The sequence below is a fragment of the Leucoraja erinacea genome, chromosome 25 (assembly GCF_028641065.1).
Source record: "Leucoraja erinacea ecotype New England chromosome 25, Leri_hhj_1, whole genome shotgun sequence".
Taxonomy (NCBI): domain Eukaryota; kingdom Metazoa; phylum Chordata; class Chondrichthyes; order Rajiformes; family Rajidae; genus Leucoraja; species Leucoraja erinaceus.
Window position 1 is genome coordinate 26,622,327 of NC_073401.1, and position 21,075 is coordinate 26,643,401.

The 21,075-nt window shown below is 43.3% G+C and overlaps 1 protein-coding gene across 4 annotated transcripts in view; it reads right to left on the reverse strand.

Annotated features, from left to right (window-relative positions):
• Nucleotides 1–4,545: 4,545 nt before the first annotated feature.
• Nucleotides 4,546–21,075, reverse strand: part of rph3ab (rabphilin 3A homolog (mouse), b) — a 200,048-nt gene continuing 183,518 nt past the window's right edge. For all 4 annotated transcript variants that reach the window (XM_055655325.1, XM_055655326.1, XM_055655323.1 and 1 more), the window contains one exon: nucleotides 4,546–14,412. In XM_055655325.1, coding sequence (XP_055511300.1) covers nucleotides 14,282–14,412 — 131 coding nt within the window. In that variant the 3' untranslated portion in view covers nucleotides 4,546–14,281. The remainder of the gene's footprint in view (nucleotides 14,413–21,075) is intronic.

The window sequence follows — 21,075 nt, forward strand, 5'->3', positions numbered from 1 at the left end:
AGCGAGGGTAGACTATCCAGAGAGGGTATGAGGTCTAGAGAAGGTAGAAGATCAAGAGTAGGTCTACACAGAGTAGAAGGTTCAGAGAAGGCAGATGGTCCAGAAAAGATAAGAGATCCAGACAGAGTAGAAGGTCCAGAGAGGGTAGGAAGTCCAGAAAGGGTAGAAAGGCCAGCATGGGAGATCCAATAGGACAGAGAATGTTGCTTACAGGATAAAGGGTCTTCACTGGGATGCAAGGACTCCTTCCCATAGAAGGGTCCCAACCCGAAACATCACCTATTCATGATCTCCAGAGATGCTGCCTGACCCGCTGAGCTACGCCAGCAATTGGGTCTTTTTGCCCTGGAAGTTGGAGTTCCCCACCGTAATATCTGAAAACAAATCATGATAAAATACACTAAGGCGTATTAGCATGAGTTGGAGTCAGGCACCAAAACAGGGCTCAGGTGAATTTAACTTCTCACACTTTGCTGCAGTACAGCCTGGGACGGAGTGAGCTGCTAAAGGTGCAGGAAACAGGCAGCAGTAACACACTGCAGTTCCCGAAGAGGGTGTAGGGAAGAGGTGCCCCCAGGTTTAATGATACTTGCCGTTGAGATCAGTGAGCTGAACGCCGAAAGAGATCTTTTGTTTTTCTTGAGGTGGAGTGGGGCAGATAGAAAAGAATAATTTATCCCCCCCAGGCCAGAATTGCAGTACATCCAGCCTGAATGAGCACACATAAATACTCACCTGTTTCACCATAGGTATTGATGACAGCATTCCTAAGAAGCCAACCAGATGCTGCTTGATCTGCTGAGTTACTCCAGCTGTTTTGTGTTTTTGCTCCAGATCACAGCACTTGCAGTCTTCTGAGTTGTTCTTCATTCACTGATGCGTTATATGATCCGTGCAGATGAACATTCGAAGGAGACCGTGAGGAATGATTGTGTTCCCTGGCTTTTCTCTGCTGCTTACGCAATTTACCAGTGAGACAGAGACCTACAGTAGACCTGAGACTGGGGGACATGAGGCTCATGAGCAACAGAAACAGGTTGAGGGAGGCTTCTAAGGGAGTGTCTCAGCAGAACGCCAATAGGCTCATCAGGAAGTGCAGAGGATTAAGATATTAATGGTGCAGACAATAAGAGATAGAGTGAATACACAAGTCTTTCACCCAGAAGTCATAGGTTCAAGGTGAGGTGGGAAAGATTTATTAGAAACCTGAGGAGTAAACCTTTCAGACAGAGGGTGGTAGGTATATGGAACGAGCTGTCTGAGGAGGTAGTTGAGGATGGTACTATAACATTTAAAAGATATTTGAATAGGTACATGGATAGGAAAGGTTTAGGGGGATATGAGCCAGATACAGGCAGGAGGAACTTGTCCTTGTGCAGATGGGGCAAGTTGGGCTGAAGGTCCCATTTCCACCTTATAAGACTCCATAACTTTAAGGCAGCAACATGCCCAGATAAAGATAAGGTGCTGTTCCTTCAGCTTTATTAGGCCACAGAGGACAGAGTGGGAAAAGGATGGAGGTGACCGACAACAGGAAGATCAAGGATGCCTACGTGGACTGAATGAAGTGCTCTGCAAAGCTGTAACCTACTTGCGTTTGGTTTTTCCGATGTAGAGGAGGCCACATGTTATGCGCTGAATGCAGTGCATAGTTTGGAAGAAACATTGCAAGTTGAATCAGTAGTAAGGAAGGTAAATGCAATATTAGCATTTATTTTGGAGAACTAGAATATAAAAACAGGGATGTAAAGCAGAGGCTTTATAAGGCACTGGTCAGACCGCATTTGGAGTATTGTGAGATGTTTTGGACCTCATATCTGAGGAGGGATGTTCTGACATTGGAGAGGGTCCAGAGGAGGTGTACAAGAATGATCCTGGGGATGGTACACAAAATTGCTGGAGAAACTCAGCGGGTGCAGCAGCATCTATGGAGCGAAGGAAATAGGCAACGTTTCGGCCCGAAACCCTTCTTCAGTTGATCCTGGGGATGATTGCGTTAACTCAGGGTCTGTAGTCGCTGCCGTTTAGAAGGATGCGGGGAGACCTCATTGAAACTAACCGAATAGTGAAAGGACTGGATAGAGTGGATGTGGAGAGAATGTTTCACTGGTGGGAGAGTCTAGGACCAGAGGGCACAGCCTCAAAATAAAAGGACGTACCTTTAGAAAAGAGATGAGGAGGAATTTCTCTAGTCAGAGGGCCGTGAATCCATAGAATGCATTGCCACAAACGATTATGGAGGCCAAGTCATTGGGTATTTTTTGTGGAGATTGACAGATTCTTGATTAGTAAGGGTGTAGTAATTAGTAATGGGGAGAATGCAGTAGAATTGGGTTGCGAGGGAAAGATAGATCAACCATAATTGAATGACAGAATGAACACGATGGGCCAAATGGCCTAATTTTGCTTCTATGAATTATGATCATGAATTAATCTTGCGTCCTGATGTCTTCTGTTAACAAAAAGCTTCGATGAGACATGGTGATCTGCCTCAATGGTTAATGTCAATGGGCGGGATAGTCCAGGCAACTGTCACAAGGCCACACTAGGTTGTGTGTCAACTGTGTGGCAGAATGGATTCAATGGGCCGAATGGCCTAAAGTTGCTCTTATGAAACGTATGTGAATTGCTGATTCTCCTTGAAGGACGCATGTTTCTGGATGGTGAGAAGGGAAGAGACACAACGTAAACTTGAGGAACACCACCTCATCTTTTGTGTGGCCATTTTCTAACCTCTGTATTTGTGTTTACCCTTGGAATCCAGGTGACCTCATTTACATCTTAACCTGGCTTTACTTTATCAGAGACATTCCCTGAGTCCAATACATCCCTCTCCCACACTCCTGAAGCAAGACACTACCTTGTCTCCCCTCCTTACAAGTTCTGAAGATGTGTCTTTGACCTGAAGTGCTAACTCTTTGCATCGATGCTGCCTGATGGAATTGTTATATTTGTGACAAGAGCCACAAATCGGTCCCTCTAGGGTGAATACATCTGTACACTTCACGGATACGTGCCATTGATCTTGTGGGAAATGGATCGATGATCCACAACCACCTGAACGTTGACAGAATGGAAACCTTGCCTGTTGATGCCAAGGTACAGGATATCATTACAAGATCATATTAGCGTCATTTCAAGCTGGTATCTATATCACAATGGGCGGCACAGTGACGCAGCGGTACAGTCGATCCCTCACAGCGCTATAGACCTGGGTTCGATTCTGACCATGGGTGCTGTCTGTACGGAGTTTGTATGTTTTTCCTGTGACCGCGTAGGCTTTCTTCAAATGCTCCAGTTTCCTCCAACATTCCAAAGATGTTAAGATGTGTAGGTTAATTTACTTCTGTAAATTGTCCCTAGTGTGTAGGATAGAACTAGTGAATGGGTGATCATTGATTGGTGCGGACTTGGTGGGCCGAAAGGTCTGTTTCCACGCTGCATCTCTAAACTAAACCACACAGTGCCAGATGTGGCATTGTCACTGAAACCAACGAAGATATTGTTTCTCCTTGAGCACAGTGAATGAATGGCCTCTCGAATGCAGTGAGGAACTGCAAATTGGGAGGCACGGCCGTGGCCACTTGGGAAGGTCCAGTGATGGGCGGCACAGCAGGTAGTACTGCTTGAATGACATGTACTGTAAGCTCACAGACTCCGACTGCTACCTTGGCCTCCTCGCAAATTTAGGTTTATTATTGTCACGTGTAGGGTACCACAATGGTGCAGCGGTAGAAGTAACTCCACCACAAAGAACAATAGGTGCAGGAGTAGGCCATTCTGCCATTCTAGCCAGCACCGCCATTCAATATGATCATGACTGATCTTCTAAAAGCAATGCCCCATTTCTGCTTTTTCCCCATATCCCTTGATTCCTTTAGCCCTAAGAGCTAAATCTGACTCTCTCTTGAATACATCCAGTGAATTGGCCTCCACTCCCTTCTGTGGCAGGGAATTCCACAGATTCACAACAAAAAAGGTCTTTACCCAAAACATCACCTATCCAGTCTGAAGAAAGGTCTCAACCCAAAACATCAGCTATCCATGTTCTCCAGAGATGCTGCCTGACTCAGTCCAACACTTTGTGTCCTTTTGTGCATTAACCAGAAGTTCTTTGTTTTGACAATGAACAGCAGATGTTTGATGCAGGAGTCATGCTGTAAAGCCCTCAGGTGAATTACACTCAGAATGCCTGGGCCCATTTCCATACGGGGGGAATTCTATCCAGAATTGATTGCCAGCACGATCAAACTTGGGTTAAATTGCTTTTGTGTGTGACTTGTGCATGTTAATAGCTCCAATTTCCAGGCAGCAATACCTTCACCCATTTGCACCATAGATTTAATACAATCACATCTGAAGAAGGGTTCAGACCCGGAATGTCATCTATCCAGATTCTTTAGAGATGCTGCCTAATCCGCTGAGTTACTCCAGAACTTTGTGTCCTTTATGGAATGTTCATTTCTGCCCTCACCAACGTTAAAAGGTCACGACCCACGGCCGTTATTAAACTAAACTGCGCTACCTTCTTGCATTTCTGTCTATTGGGAGGAGTCTCTCGGAGTTACTACAGCATTTTGTCTCGATCTCTAGAAAAAACAGCATCTGCAGTTCCTTGTTATTCCACAGATTTAAGGTCAGACTTGCGATTCAAAGGCTGGATGTGTAAATCAACAGAGCGAGGCAGTAGTGTGTGGTATCACTTTATAAGCATCATCAGGAGAAAGTGGTTAATAGCGTTTTATATCTACATGCACACGAAGACGCTCTCAATATTGCAGGCACCTCAATACAAAATCAAGTCTTACTTCCTTTTAGCATACTTGAACCCAATTTCACTCCAAATATCATGCAGATTCCAAGGTAATCAGTTTGGACATGCTGATTAAGAAGGTATCACATGCTGCTTATATACAGAGCTAGGGGCTACAGTATAGCAGAGTCGTTAAAACATCTTTTGCTACCAGCACATCGAGAGGCATTTTCTGTATATATCTTTAAAATATTAGCATCAAATTAGATCAGATTACCCATTGAAACTAAAATATTTCTCATCCCCCACCCCCCACAAAAGCCCTCAATTTTAGGTGGTCGTCAGAAGTGCCTGATATATAGCAACATGCACTGCCTTCATTCATAGCAGCAAGTAGATTACAGAGAGATGAAGAGAAGCAAAGAGACAGAGATTATAGGGTCTGTTTGAGATCCATCTCAAGCAGAAAGTTGTAGATATGGAAAACAGTAGAGTGTGCATTCGAACGCTGAAAAGCAAAGGGCAGAAAACTTTGCAAGTAACGATCTCCATTTTCCCACCAAATGTTCTCTTTAACCAATACTCTCCCAAACCCCAAACAAACCCACACGGAAGACAATTAGTAGAGATTTGGTAAAAAATGAACAGAACCCATTTATTGGGAAACTGTAAATCCATGTTCATAAGTTTGCAGGAAGCTCCATTTTATCCTGGTGAGATTTGGTACGTTTTGGCAAGTCTACATGGAGTCTCAGTGGGTCAATTCTGCCAAAGCGTAGCAAGTGTGAATGTGCTAACAGCAAGTCTTGGTGTTACTCCTGGAAACCCCAGTGAGTCACTGTCACTCCACAAAGCCTCACAGAGCGGTACTGACAGTCCTGCGATGCAGGATGAATATTAGCCTGACGGCCCGTGGATCATTCATAGTTGGTGACCTTGCCATCGTTAGTGGCTGTACATCTAAATATGTCCTGTAATATTGTGATACGCTTCAGGGATGCATAAGGATGAAATAAGGGCTAAAATCATCTACATAATAAAAGATCCAACTTCAGATGTGGCATTCAAAGGGTGGACATAGGCTCTAGAAGCAGAGTTTAGACAGGACGCTGTCCCACTAGCACAGCTGCATAGTGCTGTAATACTGTAATGTTAAGTTTACTAACTTCTCATACTCAGAGATGTGCACAGTCAAATCTACTATCCTGCACCAGACAGCGTTATTTACAAAAATAGATAAAATTAGGTGTAGGGTGAAGTTACCCCGACTGTATATTATAAATACGGTCACAAACGTCTACAAATGCACTAGTCTAGAAAGTGTTCACCTGAAATTTAAACTTCAGTGATGAAAATTAAATTGGTTTGAAGTCAAGCTGTCAGCTCAATGGGGACCTGTGGACCATGAGCCACCAGAGAAGGCATCAGAGCTGTCAAACTGCATGGCCAATTAATTCAGCAGAAAATGAATTTAATTACACTAAAGACAAGCAATTCCCATCCCATTTGATTAAATACTGTATTGTATCTTATTCCCAAAGAATTCAAGACACCTTAAGGTACGAGATCATTACACCACCATTTGTTTCTTCCCACTTGTTCCTCGTATTGTTATATCCAGGCTGTTGGACAAGATGTCCTCAAAAGACTTACAGGTTCAAAGTCTTTGGTCGAACATTGGCAGAGTTGGAGGTTTTTAAAAAGCACAACAGGAAGACAATGTTTATTTCATTAATTCTGTATTTAGAAGGGATGGATTTTCCTGTTTGTGGAAATATTTTGAGTTACAGTGCCCTCCATAATGTTTGGGACAAAGACCCATCATTTATTTATTTGCCTCTGTACTCCACAATTTGAGATGTGTAATAAAAAAAATCACATGTGATTAAAGTGCACATTGTCAGATTTTAATAAAGGCCATTTTTATACATTTTGGTTTCACCATGTAGAAATTACAGCAGTGTTTATACGTAGTCCCCCCATTTCAGGGCACCATAATGTTTGGGACATATGGCTTCACAGGTGTTTGTAATTGCTCAGATGTGTTTAATGCAGGTATAAGAGAGTTCTCAGCACCTAGTCTTTCCTCCAGTCTTTCCATGACCTTTGGAAACTTTTATTGCTGTTTATCAACATGAGGACCAAAGTTGTGCCAATGAAAGTCAAAGAAACCATTATGAGACTGAGAAACAAGAAAAACTGTTAGAGACATCAGCCAAACCTTACTAGGCATACCAAAATCAACTGTTTGGAACATCATTAAGAAGAAAGGGAGCACCGGTGAGCCTACTAATTGCAAAGAGACTGGCAGGCCAAGGAAGACCTCCACATCTGATGACAGAGAAATTCTCTCTATAATAAAGAAAAATCCCCAAACATCTGTCCGACGGATCAGAAACACTCTTCAGGAGTCAGGTATGGATTTGTCAATGACCACAGTCCGCAGAAGACTCCATGAACAGAAATACAGAGGCTGCACTGCAAGATGCAAACCACTGGTTAGCCACAAAAATAGGATGGCCAGGTTACAGTTTGCCAAGAAGTACTTAAAAGAGCAACCACAGTTCTGGAAAAAGGTCTTGTGGACAGATGAGACAAAGATTAACTTATATCAGAGTGATGGCAAGAGCAAAGTATGGAGGAGAGAAGGAACTGCCAAAAATCCAAAGCATACCACCTCATGTGTGAAACACGGTGGTGCGGATGTTATGGCCGGGCATGTATGGCTGCTGAAGGTACTGGCTCACTTATCTTCACTGATGATACAACTGCTGATGGTAGTAGTATAATGAATTCTGAAGTGTATAGACACATCCTATCTGCTCAAGTTCAAACAAATGCCTCAAAACTCATTGGCCAGCGGTTCATTCTACAGCAAGACAATGATCCCAAATATACTGCTAAAGCAACAAAGGAGTTTTTCAAAGTTAAATAATGGTGAATTCCTGAGTGGCCAAGTCAATCACATGATATGAACCCAATTGAGCATGCCTTTTATATGCTGTAGAGAAAACTGAAAGAGACTAGCCCCCAAAACAAGCATAAGCTAAAGATGGCTGAAATACAGGCCTGACAGAGCATCACCAGAGAAGACTCCCACCCAGCAACTGGTGATGTCTTGAATCGCAGACTTCAAACAGTCATTGCATGCAAAGGATATGCAACAAAATACTAAACATTACTGCTTTCATTCACATGACATTGAAGTGTCCCAAACATTATGGTGCCCTGAAATGGGAGGACTGTGTATAAACACTGTTGTAATTTCTACATGGTGAAACCAAAATGTATAAAAATACCCTTTAATAAAATCTGACAATGTGCACTTTAACCACATGTGATTTTTTTTCTATTACAAATCTCAAATTGTGGAGTACAGAGGCAAATAAATAAATGGTGGGTCTTTGTCCCAAACATTATGGAGGGCACTGTATGTGCATTTTTTCTTCCAAAGTCTTCCTACTATCCACTTAATGAAGATGTGTGTATTAGGCAACAATTCTTTGTCAATCCAATTTAAAAAAATGTTTCAGAGAACTTTCATGCATTTAGATGTTCCCCCAGTGTAGTTCAGATTGTTTAGCTTTAACCCTGAACACTTGGAATTTGTGCCTCTATGGTAGTCCAGTAAATAAAAAGGAGAGCGCCATTCATTCTACATCAACTGAATTGCTAGTACAGCCTCATTAATATTGAAGTTAAAGTTTACAATCAGCCTACGAAAGAACAAAGTTAAATTTGCTCACCATTCATCTCTGGAAACCGTTCTGGAATTCTCTCCCTACGCCTCTCTGTACCTCTGTGCCTTCCTCAAGACATTTGTAAAATTCAGTTTTGTTTGACCTGTTTTGTTCCGTTTCATTCTGTTTTGGGACATATGACAATAAAACACTCTTGACTCTCGTCTATCCTAAAATGGCATTATATGAATTAGTGTCACATTCTGTTCCCATGAAATGCGTTGGGCTGTTTCACTATGTTAGAAGTGCCGTAAATTTACAAGTAGCTTTAATGTTGTATTTATTTGCGAGGCGGTAAATGCCTGGAGAAGAATTTAGTCTGCAGCAGATGAGGGCTTAAAGAACTGCAGAAGGAATAACAATATATCTTCCATTTTCACCAAGCACAAACAGAATAATTCTGCAAGGGACAGATTAACTCTACACATGTTTAAACCACTAACTTAACGGGTTAGAAGCCTGAAAAAGCTAGAAATTAATAGTTTGTACAATTAAAACACATGATATTACCAAGAGGTTTAATCCACAATGCTCAGATAATCTTGCCCTAATAACCAAATTGCTTTTCAGGGGAATTCCTTGTTGAGGGATGGTCATTAGATGTGGGTATAGGTAGAATTTGTTGATGTGCCACAAGAGTTAAAAATTATATGGTTTTAATTAAAACCAAGATCATAACTATTACCTGATTTTGTATTAATCCCCTAAAATGCTCGCGAGTGACAATCTGATGTTGTTCTGATTAAATTTCCAAAATTTAGGTGACTCTGAACTCTCCAGGGTAAGGGATGAGAGTGTCTCCATAAGTTCATGTCATAGGAACAGAGTTAGGCCATTCAGCCCAACGAGTCCACTCCACCATTCAATCATGGCTAATCTATCTTTACCTCTCAACTCCATTTTCCCACCTTCTCCCCATAGCATTTGATTATGGATCATCCATGAATGATGGTGGAGCCAAGCTCAGTAACCACAGCAACAGGCCATCCATTGAGTGCCCATCCATGGAGAGCCCATCCATGGACAACCTATCCACAGAGAGCCCATTCATGGAGAGCCCATTCATGGCGACCTCAGTGTCCAGCACCACCTGCACGTGGATCCGTTTACTCTGAGCCATAGATCTACCTCAAGCCCGTGGACCTGGGGGGGGGGGGGGTAACCTACCAGATGTGCCAAGGGGGCACTGCCCTCCTTGTGCCATCTCAGCCAGAACCACCGTCAGGGTCACGACCCGAAACGTCACCTATTCCTTTTCTCCACAGATGCTGCCTGACCCGCAGAGGTAATCCAGCATTTTGTGTCTATCTTCCATGTAAACTAGTACCTGCAGTTCCTTCCTACACAGTTGGTCTGAAAGGCCTGTTTCCGTTCTGTATGAGGAGCCTATATTATGAGGAGGCTGCACAAGCCGAAGAGGGAGAAGGGAATACAGGAACATGCATTGACTGTAATAGCACATATATGCTAGCCTGGATTGGCTGGGCTCACTGCTCTGACTCTCTGCCACATACCCTGTACAATCCAAAGTAATCTCCCTTGATTCAAGTTCATGATTCAAGCTTTCGGATCATGATAAGTGGCATCCTAACGCAGAACCACCTCCTGCTGACGTCATAACCTTGCTCCAGGGTTAATGAGATAAGGACACAGTCTGCATTATAATCTCACACAAAGGAAGGCGAGTACAAATGACCCAATCTCCTTCTTTTTCCTATTTACAGTTGGAGCTAAATGTCACAATGACCAAATCATCAACAAATGTTCAGTGGTTTTCCATTGCAGCTTTGAGCACTTGAATTTAATTTATTTCCCTTTTAATACTGGTCTCTTCACCTTGTCTGTGGCTTGATATTGCTGAAAATGGAACAGTAGAGGTTTAGAGTTTAGAGAGATTAGCGTGGAAACAGGTCCTTTGGCCCACCGTGTCAACGCTGACCATCGATCATCGCTTGCACTCGTTCCATGTCTTACACACTGGGGGCAATTTACACAAGCCAATTAACCTACAAACCTGTACGTCTTTGGGATGTGGGAGGTTACTGGAGCAACCCCATGCGGTCACAGTTTTGGTCAAAAATACATTTGGATTGGAAATAATCAACATGGATTTTTTAAATTTGGGGGCATGAGTATCATGGGGGCAGAGATTCCACCTCATTCAGCAGGTGGCTGAAGGGGAACAATATGGAGAGAATACACTTGGATTAGATTAGTGCAAATGCGTGGATGATGGGTTGAACAGGCCATTTTAACCCAGTGGACTCGGTGGACCAAAGGGCCAATTTCCATGCTGTATCTCTCTAAAATAAATCTCTAAAGCTGCCTTCTTTACGGTGTTGCTGCTGAATTGATCTCCGTTCCTTTCTTGGTTGAAGGGGCCTTTCCGACACTTGGATCTTTACCTGTATAGGTTTTTATCCAGAAACATTTGAACAGGAGTGTGATACAGCGCACAAATAGGTCCTTCGGTCCACTAAGACCCACGCCGAACAGCAATCACCCAAACACTAGTTCTATCCTGCGCACTAGGGGTAATTTACAGAAGCCAATTAACATACAAACCTGCATGTCCTTGGAATGTGGGTGGAAACCGGAGCACCTGGAGAAAACTGACAGGGTTACTGGGAGAATGTACAAACTCCGTACAGTCACCACTCATTGTCAGGATCGAACTCGGGTCTCTGGCGCTGTAAGGCAGCAGCTCTACAGCTGCGCCACCGTGCCACCTTTGTGGTTTGTGACCAACTAGGTGAGTATTGTCGCTCAACAACGATCTATTAATATCCCAATCAAAGATTAACAATTGATTGAACAGAAATTCTCATTTGCAGAAAGAATGTTTAAACTCCCGTGACCCATTTGCCTTCAACCACTTGAAATTCCTTGAAGCAGCAACCCTACTTGTTTAATTATTCATCTTAATTTAATGCTTGAAGGCCCAGATAAGAAATTGAACACACCTTTCAAGCCTGGCATGTTCTTCCTCATCATCCTATCATGCCTGACCTGCCATCTACCTCATTGGAGACCCTCGGACTACCTTTAATCAGACTTCACTGGACTTTATCTTGCCTAAAATGTTATTGACGTTATCCTGTATCTGTGCACAATGGACGGCTTAATTGTAATCATGTATAGTCTTTCCGCTGACTGGATAGCACGCAACAAAAAAGCTTTTCACTGTACCTTGGAATACAATAAGCTAAACTAAACGTGGTGCCCAGAAATGCCCATAGCACTCCGGCCAGGGCTTTGTACAGCTGAAGCATAACTGTTTTCTCCTTGTGCCACAGACCTCTCAGTCTCAAGCATAAAGCAAATTACTGGAGGGACTCAACGGATTGAGCAGCATCTGTTGAGGAGGAGTTGTGGAGTGCTGAAGAAAATCAGGTCTACGTGTGCCTCCTCCGGCCATTTAACTTTCCCATGACATCTTAATGATCTATGTGCACTGGCATCTCCTTCCACTTCTGCCCTACGTTTCCATGGACCTCCACTGCTTCCAGCATTTCACTGGTTTGGAAGTGCTACTTTTTTAATGTCCAAAATGGACGACCTTACATTTGCCTATGCTGACATTGTTTGATGAAGTACAGCAGCCCTCAATTAATGCTTTGGTCTACACTGCATGCAATATTTTGTGTTATCAGTAAATTTGAACTCAAGGCTTTCTTGTCATTTAAGTAATTCATAAATATAGTAAACAGTTCTAGCAAACCAGATCCTTGATGAACACAGTGCCAGGTGCTGCCAATGTGACTACCCACACATGATCCCTATTTACTGTGCTGCTGTTTGGCAGTTTCCTTGCTTGCTCAATAAACTGCTTTCAGTTTCAATCTACCATCTACCTCAATGGAGACCTTTGAATTATTTATAATTCGACTTTATCAGACTTTGCACTAACTGTTTTGCCCTTTATCCTTTATTTGTGCACTGTGGGCAGCTTGGTTGTATTCAAGTATAGTATTTTCTCTGACTGGATACCTCAGTACAGCTGAGAATAATATATTACACTAAACTAAACTAGCTCAATGAGCGACTTCATGGAATGACCTCTTTAAGACCTTAGAAAGAACATCCAGAGATGACGCAGTGGTAGAGTTGCTGCCTTACAGCACCAGAGACCCGAGCTCTACCCTGACTGCAGGTGCTGTCTGTATGGAGTTGTATGCTCGTGCTGTGACTACGTGGGTTTTCTCCAGGTGCTCCAGTTTCCTCCCACATCACAAAGATGTGCAGGTTTGTAGATTAATTGGCTTCTGTAAATTGTCCCTAGTATGTATGATAGAACTAGCCTATGGGTGATTCCTGGTTGGCACGAACTCAGTGGACTGAAGGGCCTGTTTCCATGCTGGATCTCTTATCTGAACTAAGACTACTAACCTAAACTTGCCACTCCCGTGACAGGCATGATCCCCCCCCTCTATGTAAGGCCGCTCTGATCAATCAAAGGTTTACAAGAAGGTCCAGTCACTCAATCCCTACCCATAGTTTCTAGATGACTGGCTATCTAGTATTTCCGATTCTCATCCCTCATCTTTAATAAGTAAGAGTTGTACGTAATTTTCAATTTTAATGGATCAGTTCTCGAATCTCTGGCAGATTATATTTATGGCATTTATATCATCAATTCCTTCTGTAAAAAACCTGAACAGAAATCATCTGACCTCAGCAATTAGTCAAACTTTAACCACTGGGATACAATGTCTAAGAAGCACTTTCCATTCCTTGCGCCATTTAAAAAGGTCGGATTCCTGGCAAATTCCTTCCCAAAGTACTATCTGCCTCCTGGGTGTGAAGTTGTGTTTAGTTTAGTTTAGTTTTAGTTTAGACATAAAACATGGAAACAGGCCTTTCGGCCCATTGAGTTCACACCGATCAGTCGTTCACACTAGTTCTATGTTATTCCACTTTCTCCTCCACTCCCTACACATTAGGAGCAAATTTACAGAGATAAATTAACTTAAAGACCCCATGTGTTTGTGGTGTGGGAGGAAATATTCCATTTGGAATATTTTGGAGGACCAAGAAACCAAGAAACTGGAACACCCGGAGGAAACGCATGCCGTCAGAGGGAGATGTGTAAACTCCATCGACAGCGTCCAAGGTCAGGATCAAAACTGGGTCTCGGACGCTGTGATGCAGCATCTCTACCAGCTGTGCCAGAGCTGCCCTGGTGAGTGTAGGTCAGCAGGAGGGGTTGAAAACTGAGGGTTGCTTCCCAGAGGCAATAGACGAGTCTCCTGCCTGTACTGGTAAAGATATATCCTGGCATTTAACTAGCAAAATGCGCACATGGTCCCTTCAGCTCAATGTGTAGTTCAGCTTGTTCTTACCAGAGTGTGTTTATTTACTTAAAAGTCTACACAGAGACACAAACCCATGTAGGAACGTAATGGAACAAACTCTTTCCAGTACATAATTTGGCACCCATTTTTAAGATAAATAATGCCGGAAGAATCGTGCATAGTTTTTCTCACAGTGGCAGCTTGCATGTCTGATGTGGTGATGTTCCAGAGGGATTATGTCAACACATATCGAGTAACCATATAACAATTACAGCACGGAAACAGGCCATCTCGACCCTTCTAGTCCGTACCAAACACGTATTCTACCCTAGTCCCAGTATGTCAACAAAGGATTCATGTTGGTTAAATATTTTTCATGAAGCTGGTGACCCTTCATCAAAGTGACTTAAGCAGGAGGAGAGGAACAAAGAAGAGGAATGGTAAAGGAAGTGAATAATGGTGGTAAATAAAACCTTGGCTCGAGTGGATACTCCTCAATCACTGGGGATAGGGTTTGCATTGTATAGTGTGTGCCAGCGTTCAGTCTTCTTATCCTTGTTCTTCAGGCATTCGTACCAGTGCTTCAAGCAGTCTCCTTTGGCATTGATGCCCAGAATAATACTACCTAAGAGGAGAGGAACAGGGTGTTAGAAGCAAAAAACATCAAAGGAAGACAATGAAGATAGTTCTACAATTTGGCGAAGATTGACATTCTTGATTAGTACGGGTATCAGGGGTTATGGGGAGAAGGCAGGAGAATGGGGTTGAGAGGGAAAGGTAGATTAGCCATGATTAAATGGTGGAGTAGACCTGATGGGTCGAATGGCCTAATTCTGCTCCTAGAACTTATGAACTTGTCATGACAGTTAGACTACGATTAACTGAACATTTCTATTCAATACCAGGCCCCAAGACTTGCAGCTAAGCCCTTCAAGTTTATTGTTAGCCAAGGTAATACTAGACTAACTTGAGTACTTGAAACTCTACTACTAGAGTAATACCCTCACAAGTATTGTGACAGTCTAAGTTTGCAGATCTGCAAGACTTGAAACCAAGGTCATTTATCAGAAAAATAAGCCATAGTTTTGCACAAAGAAAGCCACACAGTGCTGGAGTAACTCAGCAGGTCAGGTAGCATCTCTAGACAACACAGATAGATGTTTCGGGAAGAAGGGTCCCAATTCAAAATGTCGCCTATCAAGTCAAGAGAATTTATTGTCATGTGTCCCAGATAGGACAATGAAATTCTTGCTTGCTGCAGTACAACAGAATATTGTAGGCATAAATACAGAACAGATCAATGTGTCTATATACCATAGATATACACATAAATAAACAGATAATGTGCAATAGGTTGTTACAGTTCAGTGTTTGTTTGAAGTTGTGTTTAATAGTCTGATGGATGTGGGGAAGAAGCTGTTCCTGAACCTGGATGTTACAGATTTCAGGCTCCTGTACCTTCTACCTGATGGCAGCGGAGAGACTAGTGTGTGACCAGGATGGTGTGGGTCCTTGATGATGTTTTGAGGCAGCGACTGTGATAGATTGCCTCGATGGTAGGGAGGTCAGAGCCAGTGATGGCCTGGGCAGTGTTTTACAACTTTTTACAGCTTTTTCCACTCCTGGACGTTCAAGTTGTCGAATCAAGCCACGATGCAACCCGTCAGCATGCTCTCTACTGTGCACCTGTAGAAATTCGAGAGAGTCCTCCTTGACATACTGACTCTCCGTAATCTTCTCAGGAAGTAGAGGCGCTGATGTGCTTATTTTATAATTGCATCAGTGTGCTGGGACCAGGAGAGATCTTCGAAAATATGCATGCCCAGGAATTTGAAGTTCTTGACTCTTGGTCTCACCCATGAGTTTCTCCAGCACTGTGTGTCTTTTTTTGTAAACCAACATTTCCATTTTCTTGTTTCTTCAAGCTTTTGGTCAATTCAGTGCATCTCAATTTAAGCCTCCTTATGGTGTTGAGGATGGTCTATTTCCACAGTGATTTTGCACAAATATAAGTTGTTGTTGTACTGAGTGAATGCCTTGGGTCTTATAGCAAGATCCAGGTTAGATTACCAGCTAGTTTTGAATTAGTCATATTGACTGATACTGGAACCAACTGCATGTTGGAAGGAACTACAGATGCTGGTTTACACCAAAGATGCTGGAATAAATTCAGTGGGTCAGGCAGCATCTCTGGAGAAACGGAATAGGTGACATTTTGGATCGAGACTTTTTTTCAGACTCACTGGTTTTCAACTGGACTGAAGCTGAAGAACATATTAATTGTCAAATAATTATCAGGCAAAAAGGGACCCGAGGGACAACTATTTCAGTTGTGGTGGAGCATTGTGGGTGGTGGGTGTATGGAGCAAGCTGCTAGAGGAAGTGTTAGAGATGTGTATAAATACATTCAAAAGACATATGGACAGGTACATGGATAGGAAAGGCTTGGAGGGATATGGGTCAGATGCAGGCAAGTGGGGCTAGCTCGGTTAGGTAGCTTGATTAGTTGTTGGACCGAAGGGCCTGTTTCCCTGCTGCATAGCTCGATGTCTATAATAGGAAGTAAACGTAAACAGGAAATGTCAAAAATAGACAGTAGCTCAGTCTCTGTTAGGAGTTGAATAAATGAATACTTTATTGTCACATGTAACAAGTCACAGTGAAATTCTTTGTTTGCTTTTCTTTGTTTGCTTACCCAAGATATGCAAATAGTTGGCCATAAAGTGCGCATACAAAGTACCACCGCACCACGTCCCCCTTTCTCTCTCCCCCCCCCTCCCTCACGGCAGTCCCCCCCAATGCCGGGTCATCTTTGTTCCTTCTCCGGGCAGCGGCATCCTCACTTCCATGTGTCCGGCCTCGTCCATCGGTCTGCTTCCTCTTTTACCTCACTACATGTTTTACACTCACCACCTGAAGGAGCCTGCATCTTAAGGGAGACTCCATTTAAGCAAAGGCTGAAATAACTCCAATTCCTTTCTAGCTCAGTCCATCACACAACCAGACTCCCCGCCAATGAGTCCATCTACACTTCATGCTGCCTCGGAAAAGCAGCCAACATAATCAAAGACTTGTCCCACACTCCAGTCATTCCATCTTCTCCCCACTCTCATCGGGCAGAAGATACAGAAGCTTGAAAGCGCACACGACAGCTTCTACCCCTCTTATCAGGATTCTGGACAGCTCTTCTATAAGCTAAGGTACTGATTGATTCACCTTTACCCCATTGCGGACATTGGACTTTATCTATGGAACCTGTGCGCTACAATGCTGACAACAATATTCTGCATTCTGTATCTTCCCCATTGCTCTACATATTGTTCTTGAGTCTGACTTGATTGTATTCATGTACAATATCATCTGATCTGATGGGATAGTATCCAATACAAAAGTTGTCACTGTACTTTGGTACCTGTGACAACAATTAACCTCAACCCATAGAAAGTCTCAGGAAGCTGAGTGATGAATAAGTTAAAGTAAAATCATGTTGCATACTCGAGTATTCAAGCTTTTACCCAACACAAAGCATAAGAAGTACGTGACAAACAACAGGTTCACGTGACAATAATAAACCTAAACTCAGCACAGGAATGTCCCTTGAAAATGATTGTCATTTGAAATTGAGCGGGGTGAGGCAAGGAACAAATAGAGCCTGCAGAGTATACGACTTGTTACTCTGTAGCTTCAAGGTTGGCTCTGCCCAGCTGCTGAACCTTCTGAATCGACAACTCTTCAATCCTGTCTCACACCTTCTGCTTTTATCTCTGACCTTTATTCCAAACATCTGCCTATCAAACCCCCTCCTCGCTTGTGTCCACCTATTCCCTGCCACACTTTGTCCTGCCTCTCCCCTTTTTCAGCTTTCTTCTGCGCCCTCTGTAACCAGACTGAAAAACAGTCTCAACCCAAAAGGGCGACAGGGGCGACAGGGTGGTGCTGTGGTAGAGCTGCTGCGTCATGGCGTAAGGGACCCGGGGTTCAATCCTGACTATGGGTGCTATCTGTGTGGAGTTTGCAGGTTCTCCTTGACCCACGTGGGCTTTCTCTAGGTGCTCCAGTTTCCTCCCATGTTCCAAAGACGTACAGACTTGTAGCTGTGTAAAATGCCCCAAGTGGGCAGGATGCGAATGTGGGATGACATAGAACTAATTTCCTAAGAAGTGTCTCGACCCAAAACGTCCCCCATTCCTTCTCTCCAGAGATGCTGCCTGTCGCGCTGAGTTACTCCAGCTTTTTGTGTCAATCTTCGGTTTTAACCAGCATCTGCAGTTCCTTCTTACACATAGAACTAATGTACATTTGATCGACGGTTGGCGTAAACTCAATGGGCCAAAAGGCCTGTTTTCACGGTGTATCTCTAAACTAAACTAAATATCACCCGTCCAAGTTCTTAAGAGATGCTGCTTGATCTGCTGAGTTACTTTGTGTCCTTCTATGTATTAACCTGTTTCTGAATGCCTTGAGGTTGTTACCCGTCCCCCCCCTCCAGGACCCTAGTCTGAGGGTTTAGGATGGTACAGTCAGGTCCCTTGCCCCTGGGTGCCGCAGGTCCTGAATGGGGCAGGATATTTGCTGAGTTCTCTCCCTTGTTTGGAAAGATCACTGCCCAGGTCATCTTCCCTCTCAACATCTCCCCTCTATTCCTCTCACGAGAGGAATAGATCGGGTAAACACACATAGTCTTTTGCCCAGAATATGTGAATCAAGAACCAGAGGTTTAAGGTGAGGAGGGAAAGATTTAATAGAAACCTGAGGGGTAACCTTTTCACACAAAGGGTGGTGGGTGTATGGAATAAGCGCCGGAGGAGGTAGTTGAGGCGGGGATTATCACAATGTTTCAGAAACATTTACACGGGTACGTGGATAAAAGGTTTAAAAGGATATCGGCCAAACACAAGCAGATGGGACTAGTGTAGGTGGGACATGTTCGCCAATGTGGGCAAGTTGGGCTGAAGGGCCTGTTCTCACACTGTACGACTCTATGACTCAACAGATGCTTGCTGTTTCATTCCAGATTTCTAGTATCTGCAAACATCTGTTTTTGCATCATTTATGTTTCTGCCCATTTGTAGTAAATGTTAAGGACAAAATGACATAAATGTGTAGATAAGACAGAGAACGTGAATCTCATTGATGCTGGGCTTTCCTTAGCCCTTTGATTTAGCATAAATCTCACAGCTAAGTTATCTCGGCCCATCAGAAGTCTCATTTGGCGTTGCCTCAGAAATCCTCTGGGTATTCAGTTTAGTTTAGTTTAGAGATACAGTGCGAAAACAGGCCCTTCGGCCCACCGACCATGCGCCGACCAGCGATCCCCGGTCATTAACACCATCCTACACACATTAGTGACAATTTACAATTTTACCAAGCCAATTAGCCTACATCTTTGGAGTGTGGGAGGACACCAGAATAGCCAGAGAAAACCCATGTAGTTCATAGGGAAAACATACAAAATCTGTACAGACAGCACAGGATCGAACCTCGGTCTCTGGTGTGGTAAGGCAGCAACTCTACCGCTGCGCCACCCACCGTGCAAGTGGAATTAGTGGAATATTTGACTCTCATAATGCCAACAGATCTTTTACAACCATAATAGGATTAGCATTCTTAGAAGACAGGACTAATCTGCTGGACTTTCTCTGATTTGGGCAATATGACTAGTTCAATTACAGCCTTACTCGATTAATCAGAGATGGACGAATGGGAGGCTGAACAATTTGTCAACATGTTACAATCTGAGTGACAGTGCCGAAAGGTGATCAGCTTAAGTTTAATAGACAGAGTAAATGACTTTAACGTAATTTTCCAGGGAGGTGCCAGATGCAGGAAGAGCCTTTGCTGAGTTTCTGGTCTTCCATTTGATTCTGTAGCAACCACATTAAGGTATTGTAGAAACAAAAAAACTCAGAATGCTAATTAACCAAGGAATGACACAAAATACTGGAGTGATTCAGTGGCTCAGGCAGCATAGAGACCACCAAACAGCAGCAGGGAGGTTGGGGATAGCATCAAGCAGGAAATTAGGGATGCGTGTAGCAAAGGTACAGCGGTTATCATGCATGACTTTAATCTCCATATATATTGGGTCAGCCAAATTGGTAACAGTGCTGAGGAGGAGGTATCCCTGGAATATATACGGAATGGGTTTTTAAACCAATATGTATAGGAATCGATGAGGGCAGGCCATCCTTGACTGGGTATTGTGTAATGAGGAAGGATTAGTTAGCGATCTTGTTGTGCAAGGGCCCTTGGGCAACAGTGACCATAATATGGTGGAATTCTGCATTAGGATGGAGTGACACGGTTCATTCAGAGATTAGGGTCCTGAATTTGAATAAAGGAGACTTTGAAGGTATGAGATGGGAATTGGCTAGGATAGACTGGCAAATTATACTTAAAGCGTTGACAATGGGGATGTAATGGCAAAAATGTAAAAATCGCATGAATGAACTCCAGAAATTGTTCATCCCTGTCTGGCAAAAAAAAAACTGGGAATGTATAATGTGGATAAATGTGAGATTATCCACTTTGGTGGCAAGAACAGGAAGGCAGATTATTATCTGAGTCGTGTCAGATTAGGAGAATGGGAGGTGCAACGAGACCTGGGAGCACTTGTACATCAGTCACTGAAAATAAGCATGCAGATACAGCAGGCAGTGCAGAAAGCTAATGGCATGTTGGTCTTCACTGCGAGAGGATTGAGTATAGGAGCAAGAAGGTCCTAATGCAGGGCTCTCACGGGTATTGTGTGCAATACTGGTCTCCTAATTTGAGGAAGGACATTATTGCTATTGAGGGAGTGCAGCGTAGGTTAACCAGGTTAATTCCCGGAAAGGCGGCTGGCATATGATGAAAGAATGGGTCGACTGGGCTTGTATTCGCTGGAATTTAGAAGGATGAGAGGGGTAGATGCAGGAAAAAAGTTCCCGATGTTGGGGTAGTCCAGAACCAGGGGTCACAGTTTAAGAATAAGGGTTAGGCCATTTAGGACTGAGATGAGGAAAAACCTTTTCACCCAGAGAGTTGTAAATCTGTGGAATTCTCTGCCACAGAAAGGAGGCTAATTCACTGGATGTTTTCAAGAGAGAGTTAGATTTAGCTCTTAAGGCTAAGGGAATTAAGGGATATGGGGAAAAAGTCAGAACGGGGTACTGATTTTGGATGATCAGCCATGATCATATTGAATGGCGGAACTGGCTTGAAGGGCCGAAGTCTACTCCTTGCACCTATTTTCTATATTTCTATTAAATGATGCGATAGTACCAACCTCAACAACCTCCTCTGGCAG